Here is a 16,648-nt window from a genome sequence, read left to right on the forward strand (position 1 = left end):
AGACCACGTAGTGGCTGAGTTGACAACCCAGTTCGAAGGGTTTGACGTGTGAAACTCTACTTTGATGACATTTTGCCTGTGATGCATAACTTTGGGAGAAACTTCTGCCTAAATTTCCTTGTAGCATTCTTCACTATACTTGGGCATGCAAGTGATAATGCGGCCGTCAACAAACATTTCTTGCACAACGTTAAACCAAACGTTCAAATAAACCAACTGAATTGGTGTGGTTATATCATCCAATGCTTGAAAAACGCCAAAACCGCATGGTTTCCACAAACCATTACACATGGCTGTTGATCATACTTGCGATAAGAATAAAATTTCCCTATATAACATATATCATTTGTGTGTCATTAAACGCCAAAAACATCTATCATTTGAAAATCTATTTTGTTACAGCTTGCCTTGGTGAACGATGCTTGTAATAGAAAAAAAATGGGACCGAAAAGAAGGATACCTAATTGAGTGGGTAATACTCTTGACTTGTTTGAGGGTGCAATGGCAAAACGCCATGTTGGCAAAGAAGTAAAAAAGAAAACAGATAAAAAGGCTAAGGAAGCCACACCCAAGATAACAAAAAAAATGCAGGTTGTTGTTGATGAAAAAACTGATGGTGATGATTTTGAGAGTGAAGATGAAGATGATGTTGACAATGTTGATGAGCATGTTGATAATGATGATGATGGTTTAGGGCATGATGATGATTATGATTATGCTGGGCTCCACCATGATGTGCAAAACGCTATGCACATCAATGATGAGGATGAGAATGATGAAAATGAGAATGAAGAGAATGAGGATGAAGAGGCTTTGCTTCAAAGGATTGTGAATGAGGATAAAGAAAGGCGGGAAATGATGTTTGAAGTTTCTATATCAGGGAAACATGCTCTGATTACAGGAGTAACTCAGTATGAAGACATTGTTGCTGATGAAGAACAACAAAACAATGAAACTGAAGAGGTATGTTACTGAAATAATAAATTTAACAAAAACCGCAAAACGCCATGATTAATAAAATCCTTTTTTTATTTAACAGGCAATGGCTGATAAGTTGGATGGGGCATACAAAGAATTAGAAGATTGTTATAATAAAATGAGCACATTGTTAAAAGAGTCAAAGATTGAATACCCAAACAACCTCCTGGTACACATTAAATACTCACATTATCTGACATTGTTGGAGAACATGTCAAAAATTGTTGATGAAAACGCCAAGGAAATAGCAGCTGAGAGAGAAAAGGGTAAAAATGAAGGTGAGGTTGAAAAAGAAGTTAAAGGTGAAAAGGAAGTGGAAATAGGAGTTGAAAATGAAGAAGAAGGGGAGGAGGAGATGGCTGGAATACAAAACGCCATTGAAGTGGAAACAGTTGGTGAAAAGGCCAATGAAGGAGAAGGAGAAGGAGAAGGAAAAGGAGAAGAGGAATGTGACAACTCGTATTTCGAACCTGTCCTTTATGTAACGTTACGTGCTTGTGTGAACTATATGAATTGATTAATTGCATGATATATTATGTGAATGTGTATGTGTTTACATGAAACAAACCAATTGCACAACGCAACCCAATCGCACAAGGCCGGTTGGGCCGCACAAACCACACTCGGATCAAAAGGGGCAACCTGGTTTTGGGTTCGGCCCACTACCCTTGCACGCATAACACTAGAATGATTGTAACTTTCTCATACTTTTGCAAGACACCCACACATACACAAACCCTAGTTTTCTCTCATTCTCTCTCTCAAACTCGACGGCAATCACCTCCCATCTCTCGAAGATTATCTCCTTGTTCGGTTCGAGTTTCCTTCTAACCAGTTAGTGTTTGTTATTGTTGAGGTTATGCATGATTAGATGATTGAATGATATTATGTGATGATGCTTAGATGAATCGGATTGTATAACTAAGTTGAAATCGGTTGCATGTATGATAAACAATACGGAATTTCATGATCATGTTCCTGTGAATCGGATAATGGTTACAGAACTTGATCGGATTGAAAACCTGTTAACATATGTAATTTACACATAAGCTAGGGTGCATGATAGTTAGAATCGGCTGGTTCGATAATCCGATTGCATGTTTGTTTGATTGATGGATTATTGTTCTTGATAATGATGATATGAGTGTTGAATGTTGAAATAATTGTGATTTGATCTGATTGTGAAACTACCAAATCTGTTTGCAACTGTTACGGAATAGATGAGCTTGAATTAAGGAAATCAGTTACACATCTAGTCTCAACCCGGATTGCGAGTCGAGAACTCCTAGTCTCGACTCGAGACCACATTAGCAACACAAAACAGCATAAACCGAAACCACGGTTGCGGGTCCGATTACGACTCGAGACCGTGTAGTCTCGACTAGAACATGACAACTCGAGATCACCTTGTTGCGACTCGAGACTTTGAAACCAGTACAACACGAGACCACTTAGTCTCGACTCGAGAGCTTAGTCTCGACTCGAGACAATGTACACGTACATTTTGTTATTGGGCCTGCACACTGTTACGAGCCCAACTGATTGGGCCGGATACTTGGACTCTGCTTGTTTATGTAATTGTTCTGCTGATACCTATACGTGAATATGATGACCAATATTTGTACACAACTTGTTACAATGTGTGTGGAACATACGTGCAATACTAGTATATGAATCTGATTGGTATGATAACCGTGATAGGACGTGGTTGATCACTTTGTAGCTTAATTGAACTGTTGTGTATCATACCGAGCAACCCCAGGTGAGTTCATTGCATTTCTCAAGCATGCGTCCCGGTGGTTTGGGACAACTGGTAAACATTTGGAAGGGAAACTTTGGGTAAACAATTAAATCGGTTTTGGTTATTGAACATGGAATCTATCATTATCGGATTGCCTGTAGGGCAATGGGGTAATTAGTTGATAGCGCTATTAGGTTCGATACCTCACACCGGGCCGTAAGGACGGGCGTGAACTAATTATCTGGGCATCATTCCAATGCTTGGTTAGGGGCATTGGGGTCTGGACACTTCCAGGTTATTAAGGGGCACACTCACCGGATACGTATGGGCACACTCCCTAGGGTATCTAGCATGTTACAAAGCAACATCGTATCGCAACGTTGAATCGGCTTAACATACATCTGGTAACAAAACACGTTAACAAAACTTTGAACTCACCAGCGTCGTCTGACACACTTGTCTGCATGCTTGCAGGTCGTTAGAATTCGTGACATGGACTTGCTATCTGGGAGTGCTGGAGTGGTCATGGATCGAGGCTCTTGGATTAACTTATGTTTGATACATTGGTTTTGAGTATTATTATAAAACAATTGCTAAACGATTTATTACATGCTTCCGTTATACAACACTTGAGAATTGATATCATGCTTGACATTTTCTATTGGTAATTAATGACATGACTTATTTAAGTATTTATCATTTGTTCAATGTGATTGGTGGCTCAGACTCTGATGTGTCGCACCTCCCGCGGTGCTTCCGCTTGTGGTATTTTTGGGGGTGTTACAGTTTGGTATCAGAGCCGCTGGTTATAGTGAACTAGGTTTTAAAACGTTTTATAAAACCAGACTATAACCGAATACCTTCGAAGAATCGATCATGACACTCAGCTCCAGATCGCAAGGTTCGTCTTCTGTTTAGTTTATGCAATACTTCCTTAGTAGTCACACACTCATAACTTGCATGAAAATATACACTTGATACTGTAGTGACTTGATAGTGTGACACAACTCTTCGACTTATGTGAATTGTAAACCTGTGATACCAATCGTGGTGTTGTGTGAACGGGGGAAACTACGAGCGCAAGCTAAGAGGCACTGAGATAAGCATGCAAATTGCCTTATTATTATGGGTGCACACTTAATAATAACGTGGGGTGCATGCAAGTCCCAGTGAGGCTTATCGAGCGTGAGAAGGGTTCTGCCTTATTATGTGTGAACTTGGTAGTACATAGATATCGACACGATACTCGATTTCCATCTCGTTTCGATTTCCTGAATCGGTTCATCTCTATATATAGAATCATGAGTGGACGAGGACACGGACGCGGCAACATCAACATGACTCAGGCTGAGTTGACTGACTTAATCAATACCCGTGTGGCTGAGGCCTTAGCAGCCTATCAAGCTGGTACGGAATGTACCAAGTACTCTTTACTCTTATACCACGTACACGTCCTTTCACCCCTATAATGTGTTTCCTTTCGTCATTTAGGTCAGCACGCGCAAACCCAACCCAACCAACCTGCTTGTACATTCAAAATGTTCATGGACTGTAAGCCACAGACCTTCACCGGAACTGAAGGAGCTGTGGGACTCTTGAGATGGTTCAAGAAAGCAGAGTCCGTGTTTGCTATCTGTAACTGTCCCGCTGGGGACAGGGTGAAATATGCTGCGGGTACCTTGGCGGATGGTGCCCTAATGTGGTGGAATGCCCAGGTGCAGTTGTTGGGCATCGAGGCAGCGAATGCCACAACCTGGGATGACTTTAAAGAACTGATCAGGGAGGAGTATTGTCCTCGGGATGAGGTCCAGAAGTTGGAAAACGAGTACTACGACTTGAAGATGGTTGGATCTGAAGTCGAAGCGTATGTGAAGCGATCGTATGAATTGGCTGACATGTGTCCGAACTTGTCCCGGCCTATGTCTCGGAGGATTGAATTATTCATCAAGGGGCTGCCTCCGCGTGTGAAAAGTTTGATCACTGCAGCCCATCTCAATGATTTGACACAGATTGTTCGTTTGACCCACAAGATTGTGGATCAAGAGGTAGAGAGTAACTCGTTACCACCGCGTGTTTCAACCACTACAGCTGCTGCGCCCACTGCCACTGCGTCCGCTAATGATAACAAAAGGAAGTGGAGTGACTATGATAAAGCCTCTAGCGTGAGTCAGACACAGAAAAGACCAGATAATAACAACAACCGAAACCTCAGCCAGTCGTCTTCTGTCAATCAAGGCCAAGGGGGTAGTCAAAGTCAGGGTCAGTATGCGGGGAGGAAGCCACGGTGTAACAAGTGTGGCTATCATCATTTCGGGCCGTGTGGCCGGATGTGTAACAGGTGTGGCAAAGCGGGCCATGAGGCCAGGGATTGTAGGGCCCCACAGCCCAAACACCAGCAGCAACAGAACCAGCAGAACTAGAGACAACAGGGACAACCACCCCAGCAGAACCAGGGTTTCAGGAAGGGATGCTATCAGTGTGGGGATGAGGGTCATTTTAAGCGGGATTGCCCTCAGTTGAATCAAAACACTAACAACAACATCGACCGCCCGAATAACAACAATGCTGGGAACAACAATAACAACAATGGCAACAATGGGGGAAATGGTGCTCGAGGCAGAGTGTTCCAGCTTGGAGCAGGGGATTCCAGGAATGACGGCAACGTTGTAACTGGTACGTTTCCTGTAAACAATCGTATTGCTTCTGTATTATTTGATTCCGGTGCTGATTGGAGTTATGTGTCCCTAGAATTTAGTCAACGATTTGGGATAACCCCAACACCCTTAGAAGTTAAGCAGGTAGTAGAACTAGCAGATGGTAAGACGGTAGAAGCTTCGAATGTCCTTTTCGGGTGCAAACTAGATCTCGTGGGTCAGGTGTTTGATATTGATCTTCTTCCCGTTACGCTCGGAAGTTTCGACATAGTAGTAGGCATGGATTGGTTGTCTAAGCACCAAGCAGAAATTTTATGTAAGGAGAAGATTGTGCGTATCCCTCTCCCTGATGGGGAGTCATTATTAGTTCAAGGGCATCGTAGTGGGACGATAGTTGGTATTATCTCGGCCATGCGTGCACAGCAGTATCTACAAAAGGGGTACCCTACACTGTTAGCGTTAGTTACTAATGCTCAGTCTGAGGAGAGAAAGATCGAAGACCTACCAGTGGTGCGAGACTTCGCTGATGTATTTCCAGAGGAGCTACCGGGGTTACCTCCTCACCGTCAAGTAGAATTTCAGATTGATCTTGCGCCGGGAGCGGCTCCAATTGCACGTGCTCCTTACCGTTTAGCACTAGGGGAATTGCAAGAACTGTCTAACCAACTGCAAGAGTTGTTGGACAGGGGCTTTATTCAACCCAGTTCTTCACCTTGGGGAGCCCAGTTCTATTTGTAAAGAAGAAAGATGGGTCATTCCGTATGTGCATTGATTATCGGGAGCTCAACAAGGTGACCATCAAGAACCGTTATCCGTTACCCCGGATCGACGACTTGTTTGACCAGTTACAGGGGTCAAGTTTCTATTCGAAGATCGATTTAAGATCAGGTTATCACCAGGTAAGGGTTAGGGAGGAGGATATTCCCAAGACGGCTTTTCGAACACGCTACGGACACTACGAGTTTTTGGTCATGCCGTTTGGATTGACAAATGCACCAGCGGTCTTCATGGATCTCATGAACCGCGTATGTAAGCCATATCTTGACGAGTTTGTTATAGTGTTTATCGACGACATCTTGGTTTATTCAAAGAACAGGGAGGATCACGAGCGTCACCTACGTCTCATCTTGGAACTTTTGCGAAGGGAACAACTGTATGCGAAGTTTTCTAAGTGCGATTTTTGGATTCAAGAAGTACATTTCCTTGGCCACGTTGTCAATGAAAAAGGGATACATGTGGATCCTGCAAAAGTAGATGCGGTTAAGAATTGGGTGGCGCCAAAGACTCCCTCTGAGGTGCGCCAATTTCTTGGTCTTGCTGGATATTATCGGAGGTTTATTAGGGATTTCTCAAAAATCGCACAACCTCTCACCTCGTTGACACAGAAGAACACGGTATACTCTTGGGGAACGAAGCAGGAAGAGGCCTTCCAGTTGTTAAAACAGAAACTTTGCAGTGCACCGATCTTGTCGTTACCAGAGGGTACCGAAGATTTTGTGGTTTATTGTGACGCTTCGATTCAGGGTCTCGGTTGCGTGTTGATGCAACGCGAGAAGGTGATAGCTTATGCTTCTCGTCAGTTGAAGGTACACGAGAAGAACTATACAACTCACGACTTGGAACTAGGAGCGGTGGTATTTGCGTTGAAGATCTGGAGGCACTATCTGTACGGTACCAAATGCACCATCTACACCGACCATAGGAGTCTTCAGCATATCTTCGACCAGAAAGAATTGAATATGCGGCAACGACGATGGGTTGAACTGTTAAATGATTATGAATGTGCCATCAAGTATCATCCGGGCAAGGCGAACGTCGTAGCTGACGCCCTCAGCAGAAAGGATAATGCACCTAGGCGTGTGCGAGCATTGCAACTCATGATCCAGTCCAATCTTCCTTCCCAGATACGAGACGCTCAGTTAGAAGCGTTGAAACCAGAGAACGTTCGAGCTGAAGCTTTACGCGGCTCAAGGCAACGATTAGAACGAAAGGGAGACGGTGCTTACTACGTAACCGGACGCATTTGGGTCCCACTCTATGGCAACTTACGAGAACTTGTAATGGAGGAGGCACATAAGTCACGTTACTCCGTACATCCTGGATCAGATAAGATGTACCACGACTTGAAAACTACATACTGGTGGCCTAGCATGAAAGCTCACATAGCAACCTACGTCAGCAAATGTTTGACTTGTGCTAAAGTCAAAGTGGAACATCAAAAGCCCTCGGGTCTACTGCAGCAACCAGAGATACCCACATGGAAGTGGGAACAGATCGCCATGGATTTCGTGACAGGGCTACCAAGAACTCAGGCTAGAAACGATACCATTTGGGTGATTGTTGATCGCCTCACGAAGTCAGCGCATTTCCTAGCAATCAAGGAGACAGACAAGTTTTCGCAACTAGCAGCGGTTTATCTTAAAGAAGTCGTCTCTAGACATGGAGTACCAACTTCTATCATCTCAGATCGAGATCCACGTTTCACTTCTGATCTTTGGCAATCAATGCATAAGTCGTTCGGTTCACGGCTCGACATGAGTACCGCTTATCACCCTCAGACGGATGGCCAAAGCGAGCGCACCATCCAAACACTTGAAGACATGCTGCGGGCATGTGTAATCGACTTTGGGAAAGGATGGGAGAAGCACTTACCGTTGATAGAATTCTCCTACAACAACAGCTACCACACTAGTATACGGGCAGCTCCGTTCGAAGCGCTGTACGGACGGAAATGCCGTTCACCTCTATGTTGGCTTGAGGTGGGTGACAGTCAGATCACAGGCCTGGAGCTTGTGCTTGAAACATCGAAAAATATTGTTCAGATACGGAACCGTATGGCCGCAGCTCGCGATCGTCAGAAAAGCTACCCTGACAAGCGTAGTAAACCGTTGGAATTCGAAGTTAATGATCGCGTTATGTTAAAGGTCTCACCCTGGAAGGGTGTGGTGCGTTTTGGGAAACGCGGAAAACTCAACCCACGTTATGTAGGACCATTCAAAATTCTGGAACGAATCGGAAAGGTGGCCTACAGGTTGGAATTACCTGCTGAGTTGGGTAATGTCCATGATGTATTTCACGTATCGCAGTTAAAGAAGTGTTTGGCTGACGAAACACTGGTTGTACCATTTCGAGAGCTGAAGATAGACGACAAGTTACAGTTTGTCGAAGAACCAGTTGAGATTATGGATCGGGAAGTTAAAGTTCGTAAGCATAGTCGTATCCCAATTGTGAGGGTCCGTTGGAACTCGCGACGTGGACCAGAGTTCACGTGGGAACGCGAGGACCAGATGGAGCTTAAGTATCCACATTTATTCCCCAAAGACAAGACAAAACCTAGCAAATCTAATGTTAATGCAACTAATGAATTTCGGGACGAAATTCCCATTCAAGTTGGGGATGATGTGACACCCGCGGAAAATGCACAGCCATCTTGAATTAGCATCGCACCGTTTTGTGATTTACTTCCGTTTGTGGTGTGCTTATCAAATTTCGGGACGAAATTTCTTTCAAGTTGGGGATGATGTGACAACTCGTATTTCGAACCTGTCCTTTATGTAACGTTACGTGCTTATGTGAACTATATGAATTGATTAATTGCATGATATATTATGTGAATGTGTATGTGTTTACATGAAACAAACCAATTGCACAACGCAACCCAATCGCACAAGGCCGGTTGGGCCGCACAAACCAAACTCGGATCAAAAGGGGCAACCTGGTTTTGGGTTCGGCCCACTACCCTTGCACGCATAACACTAGAATGATTGTAACTTTCTCATACTTTTGCAAGACACCCACACATACACAAACCCTAGTTTTCTCTCATTCTCTCTCTCTCTCAAACTCGACGGCAATCACCTCCCATCTCTCGAAGATTATCTCCTTGTTCGGTTCGAGTTTCCTTCTAACCGGTTAGTGTTTGTTATTGTTGAGGTTATGCATGATTAGATGATTGAATGATATTATGTGATGATGCTTAGATGAATCGGATTGTATAACTAAGTTGAAATCGGTTGCATGTATGATAAACAATACGAAATTTCATGATCATGTTCCTGTGAATCGGATAATGGTTATAGAACTTGATCGGATTGAAAACCTGTTAACATATGTAATTTACACATAAGCTAGGGTGCATGATAGTTAGAATCGGCTGGTTCGATAATCCGATTGCATGTTTGTTTGATTGATGGATTATTGTTCTTGATAATGATGATATGAGTGTTGAATGTTGAAATAATTGTGATTTGATCTGATTGTGAAACTACCAAATCTGTTTGCAACTGTTACGGAATAGATGAGCTTGAATTAAGGAAATCAGTTACACATCTAGTCTCAACCCGGATTGCGAGTCGAGAACTCATAGTCTCGACTCGAGACCACATTAGCAACACAAAACAGCATAAACCGAAACCACGGTTGCGGGTCCGATTACGACTCGAGACCGTGTAGTCTCGACTAGAACATGACAACTCGAGATCACCTTGTTGCGACTCGAGACTTTGAAACCAGTACAACACGAGACCACTTAGTCTCGACTCGAGAGCTTAGTCTCGACTCGAGACCATATACACGTACATTTTGTTATTGGGCCTGCACACTGTTACGAGCCCAACTGATTGGGTCGGATACTTGGACTCTGCTTGTTTATGTAATTGTTCTGCTGATACCTATACGTGAATATGATGACCAATATTTGTACACAACTTGTTACAATGTGTGTGGAACATACGTGCAATACTAGTATATGAATCTGATTGGTATGATAACCGTGATAGGACGTGGTTGATCACTTTGTAGCTTAATTGAACTGTTGTGTATCATACCGAGCAACCCCAGGTGAGTTCATTGCATTTCTCAAGCATGCGTCCCGGTGGTTTGGGACAACTGGTAAACATTTGGAAGGGAAACTTTGGGTAAACAATTAAATCGGTTTTGGTTATTGAACATGGAATCTATCATTATCGGATTGCCTGTAGGGCAATGGGGTAATTAGTTGATAGCGCTATTAGGTTCGATACCTCACACCGGGCCGTAAGGACGGGCGTGAACTAATTATCTGGGCATCATTCCAATGCTTGGTTAGGGGCATTGGGGTCTGGACACTTCCAGGTTATTAAGGGGCACACTCACCGGATACGTATGGGCACACTCCCTAGGGTATCTAGCATGTTACAAAGCAACATCGTATCGCAACGTTGAATCGGCTTAACATACATCTGGTAACAAAACACGTTAACAAAACTTTGAACTCACCAGCGTCGTCTGACACACTTGTCTGCATGCTTGCAGGTCGTTAGAATTCGTGACATGGACTTGCTATCTGGGAGTGCTGGAGTGGTCATGGATCGAGGCTCTTGGATTAACTTATGTTTGATACATTGGTTTTGAGTATTATTATAAAACAATTGCTAAACGATTTATTACATGCTTCCGCTATACAACACTTGAGAATTGATATCATGCTTGACATTTTCTATTGGTAATTAATGACATGACTTATTTAAGTATTTATCATTGGTTCAATGTGATTGGTGGCTCAGACTCTGATGTGTCGCACCTCCCGCGGTGCTTCCGCTTGTGGTATTTTTGGGGGTGTTACAAGGAAGGAGAAAGGGAAGGGGAAGGGGAAGCAGAAGGGGAAAGGGGAATAGAAAGAGAAGTGGATATGGCCGGAGAACAAAACGCCGAACCTTCAACTGCTACAACAGCCCCCATATATGATGATGATGAGACTACTATATTCTCAGATGAAGATATAAACGAAAATGATATTGAAAGATGGGATTGCGATTCCAAGACACTTGAATATCATATTTCCAGATACAATGGGGAAAAATAATTAGAAGGAATATTGCTGAGGTTTTGAAACTGCCGGGACAAGATCTAAAACCAATGATTGAAATAAAAGAAGGTCTAGATTGTCTGAGGATGGTGGATGAAATGATTAAAGCAACAAAAAACATCAGCAACCTGCTGAAGGGACCCCAAAAATGTCTGTATTTAATAAAACACCAGACATCCCCCCAATAGAAACATAATACATTCAGGCGTTCATCACTGAACTAGAAAAAACTGAAGGGGAGATGGTGAACAAAAGTGTTAACCAACAAGGTACAGTGTTTGATAAAACGCCATGTGGGGATCGACCATCTGTAAGTGGGAAGAACCTCTTGCAAACTTTTCAAGAAGAAGAGACACCCAATAAACCCTAAGATGAAAACACCATTAACACATCACCACCAAAAACGCTAAACATGTCAGATGTGCAGGAGAAGGGTGATGAGGACAAAACTCCAAACATCACAAAGTTGATGCATGAAAATACAATTTTAAACCTTGGAGAGCTGCCTGGTGAAGAAGAAGCTGATCAAGATGATGAAGAAGATGAAAATATAAACAAAAAGACTGTAGGAGAAAAGGAGAAGCGAGATACAAAAATAAGCAGGGCATGTTTGTCACCTTATGTAAGGAGGCAAGTGGTTATAAATGAACCAAGGAAGAACCATGAAACCAACATTGCCATATACATCTTCACCGGATGTGGTGAATACGAGTATGTACGTTTCTCTCAAATAAAAACGCTAAACTTTTCATTTATCACGTTTGCTTGAATATGCATGTAAAAACGCTCAAAACGCCATGTCTTATAATAGAATGAATTTGTATAACTAAAACGCCATACGATGTTTCTTTTAGGACTGTCGTGTTCAAGATAGGAGGAGAGTTTTGTAACACCCCGTGTTTTCGAATGTCAAATTCAAAGTCCAAGTCAACTTTGACTTCTTTGACTGTTAATGTTCTTTTTGCTTTTGTATTATGTGGAGTAAGTGTCGTATATAATGAAATGATCGAATGTTTAATCAATACGACCGATTTACGACTGTGAATAGTAGGAAGTAACAATACGATAAAGTTAATCAATCAATAATCAAGCTAATCAATCCATCAATCAAGCTCGAGACTCGAATTATGCGAACTCTGGTATTGTTATACGTGTGTGCGTGCCTTATGTGTTGCTTGTGCGTGTTTACTTATATGTTTGGTGTGGTATTCAAGCGAATCAATCGAAAATCGAATCGAAACTCGAAAAGCAATCGAACTCAATCGAAACCGACAACGAAACGTGAAATGTAGATGCTTGTATGTAGATATAGTGATTGGGACTGAAAGTAATTTGACTAGGAACTCTATCGTATTCGTATCATCGTCCATCAAAATCGAAACATCGAAAATCGTCGCGAAATACTCAAAGTGGGTCGCGGATCGAACAGGAGGCATCCTGATCGAACAGGCCAGCCGATCGGCTAGCATCTTCCTAGCCGATCGAGCAGCCCATTCGATCGGAGCTCCTGGCCGATCGGCTGCCACTTTCCTCTTTTGGAGCCTATAAATAGGGCTGTCATTGTCACACTTTCCATTTTTGGAAAGTTCTGACCGAACCAGCCTTCTTCTTCTTCACCTTTTCTCAGATTTCTCTCAACTCCGGTAAGTTTCCACTCTAATTCTTGTACGTTTTTGATCAATGCATGATTCTACACCTTTCTATCTTTCAAAACTTGATTTCTAACCGTGAAATCACCAAGATCTAAGTGTTCTTGGGTGATGTCATCATAGTGTTCTTCAAGAACACCAAACTTTGGCCTCATTCAACCATGAATAGCTTAGATCTGACCGATTTCCACATAAACAAACTAAGATTCTTACAAATCTTAACATTTTTATGAATAATTTCCAACTTCCTTCAACTTTTACACTCGAAACCTTAAACCGGTAGAAACGGAGCTTAAACCGGCTAACTAATCATACTAACAGTTAAGAGGTTCAAGATTCGGATTCTATATACTAGGTTCACCGATTCCGGGTTAAACTCTAACCGACGTTCCGAACCGTTCACCGGCCGGACTTGGGTGATTCCTGTCCGAGCCAAGGAAACAAGTAGGAACGGAGAATATCATAGTTCAACTCGTTATCAAAACTACCTCGATATGACGACAAGTAATTAAACAGCCAAGTGTTAGACGAAAGGCCAACCAGGTCAGACTTGCTGGCCGAACGGCTAGGCCGTTCGAACAGCCCAACCGATCGGACATGCCAGCCGATCGACCGGGCCAGCCGATCGGCTAGCACATGGCCCCACACTCTTCGAATTTTATGAAGTATGCTATTGACAAAGTGATGTTCGATCGAATACGCTACTCGATTGGTAAACATTACTCTTCGGATCATAAGATACTATGCTTCAACACTTAATCGTTTTCACAACTCGTTCGTAGTAGGGAATGCCAGCCGATCGAACAGTCTGTTCGATCGAGTGACATTCTGTTGAGAACCACTTCTAAAGTTCCCAGCCGATCGATTAAGCCGGCCGATCGAACGGACCGTTCGATCGATCGACCTGAAAGGTAAGGACATTTTTGTGTTCTCATATACTACAACGAAAACTTCAAAAGTTCAAATCCTCAAACACAAACACACCAGAGGAAGAAACAATCCACTCGAATGGCCCAGCCGATCGAGCCTACCGGCCGATCGAACAGGACTGTCCAATCGGATATACCGGCCGATCGAACAGACCGTTCGATCGAACCAGTCGTTCGATCGACCAGCCTATTCGATCCATCCATACTTGTTTGCATTCCCACGTTACTCATTGTTGTGCTATCAAACTATTCAGGCTAATCTTACTCTCAGCGCTCCCTTCAATCCATAATCAATCACTGTGAGTATACTCGAACCCTTTTTGCTTTAGCACTTTTGGGTGTTACATACGTTACTTATCAAAATCACAATCGAACACACTATTCAAACTATATGAACGCTAACCGATTGCATGTATTACGTGATTAAATGTATGCTTGTTATTATGTTTACACGTGGAATGCTGTTTACCTGCCTTAGCAACGTAGTACTATAGTTTGGACTCAGCACCCGTTCACACGGGGGTTGTTAAGGACAATTACTTGCATGATTTACTGTGGTGATCATGTATTGCGAACTGTCTCGGACAGTCAACCCGCAGTCGTTGGTATTGATAGGTCCATGTCGATAATTAACGTGCATCATTTCTCTCTGTGTACGTGCTGGTTATGCGTAAACTATTCGAACTCTATATGCTACTATCAAACTTGTATGCTCACCTTTACATTATATGTATTGACTTTATTTTAACGTATGTGACAGGTGTTTAGGATGCTTACTTGCTTTCCCTACTGTGAAATCGAGGCTAGGAAAGAGTCTAGAAACCAAGACAATTTATATTTATGTACTTAAATCTGAGTTGTCGGAACATGTTTTTGTTTGAAGGATACCTATGTCTGTAATAACTGAATTTATCTTATGGGTCACGGTATGGGACGTGATATTTAAACTATTCGGTAATATTAGTTGTTATGGAATTTCTTTGAACAATCTGTTTCGCTCAGTGCCGCGCCCCGATGAGTCCGCCATCGGTTGGGGTGTGACAGATTGGTATCAGAGCCATAACTATAGGGAATTAGGTTAGACACAACCTAGTCCGGGTCGCTGTCTTAGAGACCTAGACTATAGTTAGGAACCAACAGACCCAGTTTATGTGCTTATTCTGCAATCCTTCACTATCACTGCACTCGAATTCTCAATTAAAGTCAGGAGATTCAGTTAGGAATAGGTGTGAAAGCCGCAAACTCCTGACCAAACTGCCTGATTTATGCTGATTTTATTCGTTTATTCATGCTTATCTCATTATTTTCACCAACAAACAAGGGAGATTATACCAAATCAGGAGTGAAATCCATATTTTGATGAATAATCTCCTTTATTTTATTAAAAACAAGGAAGAAATTGCTAAGCCAAGGGGTGAAACCCTGACCTTGGCAGTTTGTTCTGGACTTTATTTATCTCACCAAGGCCTCGATGGACTCCAACGACCTGAACTCACAAGTATGACCTAGGAAGCGCGTGTGGAATGCCCAAGAATCGAGGCAGAAACACAACCACTAGAGTCGAAAGTGATGACAAGTCTACTGTGAATAGTCGAGTTTCCTTGGGTAGTCGATGTCTAGTAGCCGCAGACAATCCATCTCTCGATTTTATGTGTTTCAATTCTGAGAACCGCAACCGTGTACTCCGATGACTCGTTGATTTTGCGTGTTTATGTGTGCTTTCTCTGTTTTGTGTTTATATTTTGGGATGTTATCCAATTTTGCTATCATTTCAATCGACACACATGACTCACATTTGCTGCTCTATCTCAATTCGACATCCAGTTGTCGCAACTCTAGACGATATTATACTATGTTATGCTATACGACTAAGTTAGGCTAATACGATGCTATTCGATATACTATACGAACGACACACGAGCTTTGAATGATAGGATCTTGAGGCAGTCAGAATGCTACATCTGCTTATAGGGAACTTACGTGACATTACTTGCTTCTATGATTAAATGGTTACGTACTTTCGTGTTTATGTGACTCTGTGCTTATGTGCTTCTATGCTTACGTGTATCTGTGGGTATGTGCTTATGTGTTTATGTGATACGTGTTTCGACGTGATTCTAAGCTTTAGATAGTAGTAGACGTGTGAGGTGAGATTCGATTTCGTGGTGTTGAGTCTCGTGACGATGTCTGTTGCAGACCATGTTGTCATCCGGACAACGAACCCCACTTACTCGCCAGGAAAAGAGGGACAGACGTTTCGCTGCTATCATATCCAAGCAAGTGGCGAAAGCAGTGAGTGAGGTGTATGAAAATGCCAGCAAAACGTCTGAAGAATCCCAAGCTGAAAACCCTAAGGATTCCAGCAAGGCTGCTTTCAGCTTCAAGCAGTTCAAAGCATGCAGACCAAAAGAGTTCACTGGCGAAGATGGTCCTACAGCCATGTTTCACTGGTTCGACTCAGTCGAAGTCACCCTGCGCCAGAGCGGATGTCCTAAACATCTCCGCACTCTCAATGCTACAGGCGTCTTCCAGTCCCGTGCTCTAGACTGGTGGACGGCCGAATGAAACAAGCGCGGAAATGATGCGGCTTACGAGCTAACATGGGAGGAGTTGAAGGCAATTATGACCGACGAATTCTTCCCTCCTCATGAACGCCAAAAGCTGGAGGACGAATTCTGGGGAATCAAGCAGAAGGATGGAGACAACGCTGCTCTCACTGCTCGCTTCAAGCAGCTTAGCATCATATGCCCCGATCAAGTCAAGACCTCAGATCAAGCTATCAAGAAGTAAATTCGAGCCCTGCCCGACTGTGTAGCCGACTTTGTTCACACCGCCAAGCCAGCAACGATCGA

At 43.0% G+C, this 16,648-nt stretch overlaps 1 protein-coding gene across 1 annotated transcript; it reads left to right on the forward strand.

Annotated features, from left to right (window-relative positions):
* The first annotated feature begins 501 nt into the window (after positions 1 to 501).
* On the forward strand, positions 502 to 11,215 carry LOC110917475 (neurofilament light polypeptide-like). Its single transcript, XM_035984825.1, has 4 exons — positions 502 to 963; positions 1,040 to 1,437; positions 10,460 to 10,485; positions 10,917 to 11,215. Exons 1-4 carry the CDS (start codon positions 502 to 504, stop codon positions 11,213 to 11,215), a joined length of 1,185 nt encoding a protein of 394 aa, XP_035840718.1.
* The last annotated feature ends 5,433 nt before the right edge of the window (positions 11,216 to 16,648 follow it).

This window comes from Helianthus annuus, chromosome 16 (assembly GCF_002127325.2).
Source record: "Helianthus annuus cultivar XRQ/B chromosome 16, HanXRQr2.0-SUNRISE, whole genome shotgun sequence".
NCBI lineage: Eukaryota > Viridiplantae > Streptophyta > Magnoliopsida > Asterales > Asteraceae > Helianthus > Helianthus annuus.

Coding starts and splice junctions, on each gene's coding strand:
- LOC110917475 (XM_035984825.1), top strand. CDS start 502: ATGGCAAAACGCCATGTTGGCAAAGAAGTAAAAAAGAAAACAGATAAA. Junction 1,438..10,459: donor GAAGAGGAATGTGACAACTC/GTATTTCGAACC, acceptor ATGCTTGGTTAG/GGGCATTGGGGTCTGGACAC. Junction 10,486..10,916: donor TGGGGTCTGGACACTTCCAG/GTTATTAAGGGG, acceptor TTGGTGGCTCAG/ACTCTGATGTGTCGCACCTC.